General features: G+C 37.5%; 1 protein-coding gene across 1 annotated transcript in view; it reads right to left on the reverse strand.

Annotated features, from left to right (window-relative positions):
• Positions 1–305: 305 nt before the first annotated feature.
• LOC102487834 (ornithine aminotransferase, mitochondrial-like) overlaps positions 306–4306 on the reverse strand; it is a 25529-nt gene continuing 21528 nt past the window's right edge. Inside the window, 3 exon segments of the mRNA XM_027768009.1 lie at positions 306–1178; positions 1180–1321; positions 1324–1637. Of these exon segments, the coding sequence (XP_027623810.1) occupies positions 314–1178; positions 1180–1321; positions 1324–1637 (1321 nt within the window). The 3' untranslated portion in view covers positions 306–313.

Here is a 4306-nt window from a genome sequence, read left to right on the forward strand (position 1 = left end):
TATCAACAGAGAAAATTGTCTGAAATAATCAGTTCTGGTAAAAAGAAAAATGGAAAAGTTATAAATACCATGTATAGTAAGGGCAACAGAATCAACTGAACAATTTGTCCCTCTCTTCAAAAGGAATCTTTTTTCGCAAAATCTGATGTTTCCCTGAACACACGGATTCATGTTTTATTCTTATGGTCAGAAGTCGCAGAGAAAGCAGCTCTGGCTGTTACCGGAATCTACTGGTCAGCCTAGACTATGGTTGCTATCTACAACTACTGAGGCCACATATGCAGGCATGACTTTGAACTGCATCCACTCCAGCTCAGAAAGACAAGATGGTTTTGTTAATGATTTCCACGGCCTCCTGAATCTCATCCTCCTTGATCACGAGAGGGGGTGCAAACCTAATGAAGTCACCATGGGTGGGCTTAGCCAGCAGTCCATTATCACAAAGTTGCAGACACACTTTCCAAGCATTATAATCTTTGGCTTCTCTAATAACGATGGCATTTAATAATCCTTTCCCTCTTACAGCAGTTATGATACCAGAAGGTAGCTTCAGGAGTTCATTTCTCAAGATAGTGCCCATTCTGTCTGCATTTTCAGCAAGGTTTTCTTCTTCCAAAACCTCCAGGGCTTTGATGGCCACTTGGCAGCCTAGTGGATTGCCTCCATACATCGACCCATGTTCCCCCAGTTTGATAGTCAGCATAATTTCATCATCACACAACACTGAGGACACAGGGTATAAGCCACCAGAAAGCGATTTTCCAAGAATGACTATGTCAGGTTGGACGTTTTCAGGATCAACAGCTAGCCATCTACCAGTTCTGGCCAATCCTGTCTGTATTCCATCAGCAACAAACAGAACCTGATGCCTGGAGCAGAGTTCTCACACTCCCATGAGGTAACCCGGATCCGGAACAAGAACACCAGCCTCACCCTGAATGGATTCTACCATAAATGCAGCAATATCTGGATCCTGAAGAGCACGCTCAAGTGCAGGCAAATCATTATATGGAATAATTTCAAAACCTGGCATATATGATCTAAAACCATAATAACTGGTAGGGTCTGTGGAACTGGAAATAGTAGACAACGTTCTACCCCAAAAGTTTCCAGCTGCAAAAACTATCTTTGCTTTGTATTTCTGAATACCCTTCACAGGATAGCCCCATCTATGGGCAAGTCTCTCCAGTCTCCACTCCTGTATTCATTGGAAGAACTTTTTGATAGTTGAAAAGCTTAGTAACGTACTCCTCATATTCACCAAGTGCATTATTATAAAAAGCACTAGACGTTAAGATCAATTTGTCCTCCTGACTCTTAGAGTATGCACAATCTTGGGGTGACAATGCCCTTGGTTGACAGCACTATAAGCATTCAAGAAGTCAAAATATTTTCTGCCTTCAATGTCCCATACATAAATACCTTTTCCTCTCTCCAGGACCACAGGTAGAGGATGGTAATTGTGTGCACCATATTTATATTCCTGCTCAAAAATGTAACCTGAAGATGGAGGGCCTTGGACCATTATTTTAGTTGCAAGAGATGTAGCAGAAAACACTGGAGAATGAACTCCATGGCAAAGCACAACAACAGTGTGCACACTGGCTAGTTTGGAAAACACTGTGTCCTTTTTCCATCTATGTTCTTAATAAATGAATAAATTATATCTGTTCTTGCACTTGCTATACGAAAATGTACTTTTCTCAACTCATGTCTTAAATAACTGTGTTTTGTCTAGTATACCTGCATGCATCTATCACTTTATGGTTATTTATAGATTTGTAATCCATTTATTTGTCTTAGACTGTGAATACAACAATAATGGGAACTATTGTACTGAGGGGGTCTTCGTGAAATTTTCTTTGTAAATTTTCCAATAGAGACCCTTTGCAAGTTTCTTCTAAGTGTAGCTGGATAATGGTAAAATCCTACCTCTTCTTTTGGCTATTTGAGTTTTATATTTTTACAGGTATCAGCTTTCTGACTTTTAGAACAATTTATCTATGAAATAGGAAAAGTATTGGCATAGGGAATAGAACAGGTACTAGCTGGACTGGTGCACTGTTCAGGAAGCCACAGGGATCAGTCATGAAGCGCAAAATATTGTAACTTGGCAACAAATTTCTGTGTCTGTGTTTATCTGTAGGTATTTTTCTTGGGTTGGAATCAAGTAGACTACAGGAAACGTGAATGTGTGATAGCAAGTGTATAGAGTTTTCACCCTGACTCTGAATTAACAGAGCTTTTCGGCCCCTATATCTCTAGATCCAGCACCTTAATTAGAAACATACACAAATAGAACTATTGCATCCTTTAAAAAAAATGACAACAGCTCTGCAAGCTATTGCTCAACTAGTGCTCTTTGCTGATTAGGAATATGTATTTAAACTCCAAATGGTCATGGAAGAATCAATATAGTCAATACATCACTTTTACCCAAATTTAATTTACATATTCAATATTATTCTTATCCAATTACCTGTGGCATTATTCATAGCAATAGAAAAAGCAATTATAAAATTTGTCTTGAATCATAAAAGACCCTATATCATCAAGGCAATACTGTGCAAAAATAATAAAATAAGAAATATCTCCCTACCTGACTTCAAAATATATTACAAAGTATTAATAATCAAAAGAGCATGGTACTGGTACAAAAATAGATGCAGAAACCAAAGAAACAGAACAGAGATTCCAGAAGTAAACCCCCAATCATACAACCAACTGATCTTTGACAAAGGGTACAAGATGATGCAGTAGAGACAAGAAAGTCTTTGCAACAAATGGTGCTGGAAGAACTAAATATCTACATGTAGAAAATTAAAACTAGACCTCTATTTTTCACCATTAATAACAATCAATTCAAAATGGATCAAAGATTTAAAAATAAAATCTCAAGCTACAAAACTAGTAGAAAATGTAGGGGAAGATTTTGAAGACATTTGAATAAGCAAATGTTTCTTAAATAAGAACCTTAAGGCACAGATAAAAAGAGACAAATGGACATCAAGGTCCTCACAGCAAAGGAAACAATAATTAGAGTGTAAAGACAACTCTCAGAATGAAAGAAAATATTTACAAATTGTTCCTCAGACAAGGAATTCTTATAGAGAATATATTAGGTCATTGAAAAAGTCATAATATATTTATCTGTTTTTCTATGCAAAAATGTGTCATGACTTTTCCAATGACCCAATACAAAATACTCTAGCAGCTTGTCCATTAAAAAAAAAAAATCCAGTTAAAAAGTGGGCAAATGAATTGAATAGAAAACTGTCCAAAGAACATTTATTTATAGTCAAAGGCTTATGAAAAAATGTTAAATCTCTTGTCATAAAGAAAATGCAAATTAAAACTACCTACAATTAAATACCATTTAGCCCAAGTTAGAACGGCTAAGATAAAAAAAAAATAAAGAATGACAAGGGCTGGCAAGGGTGTGGTGAAAAGGGAAACCTGTTATACCATTGATGGAATGTAAATTAGTAAAAACTCTGTGGAGATCAATATGGAGGTTCCTCAAAAACCTACAAATAGAACTACCATATGACCTAGTAATTCCACTCCTTAGTATTTATCCAAAGGATAGGAAAACACTCTTTTGGAAAGGCACTTGCTCATCTATGTTTAGTGCAGGCCTGACCAACCTGGTTCTGTCACTCATCCTCTGGCCTTTTCCCACTAGCCTTTGGACTCTCTGAATTTTGGTGATTTCTTTTTTTTTTGTTACGTTTTTCTTTGTTCTTGAGGTGTTGCTTCTTTGCTCTTGAGGTGTTGGAGGCTCACCACTCCTTAGAAACAGGGAGGACTTTGGGCTATCCAGGGCTAGTGGCAACAGTTAATGGTAATTGTGAGCAACAGGTAGGTCAACCATAAGAGAAATCATCAATTTCCTAATCCTGTACAACTTTCAAAACTCAGAGATACCTTAAGTAAGTTAGGAAGAAACATATAGATTACCTGATGACTAGGAACAATCGCCGAGGCTCAAGAAATATGAGCATCCAACAAAAGGCCTCTCCCTCAAGGGAAATCATCAAGCCTACATCACCCACTGTCAATACAAGGGATATCATGGACATGTCTGATAAGGAATTCAGAATACTTGTAGGGACCAAACTAACTGAGATGGAAGAGAAAAGAGACAAGGAGCTCCAGGAGATGAGGAAGTCCTTTCATGACTTGAAAGAAGAAATGGATACCTCAAACAAGAACCAGATGGAACTTCTAGGGTTGAAGAATGTGATACAGGAAAGCAAAACCTCCCTTGAAAGTATTAAAAGTAGGTTAGACCAGGCAGAAGATC

This window comes from Tupaia chinensis, unplaced genomic scaffold (genome assembly GCF_000334495.1).
Source record: "Tupaia chinensis unplaced genomic scaffold, TupChi_1.0 Scaffold145156_1, whole genome shotgun sequence".
Classification (NCBI taxonomy): domain Eukaryota; kingdom Metazoa; phylum Chordata; class Mammalia; order Scandentia; family Tupaiidae; genus Tupaia; species Tupaia belangeri.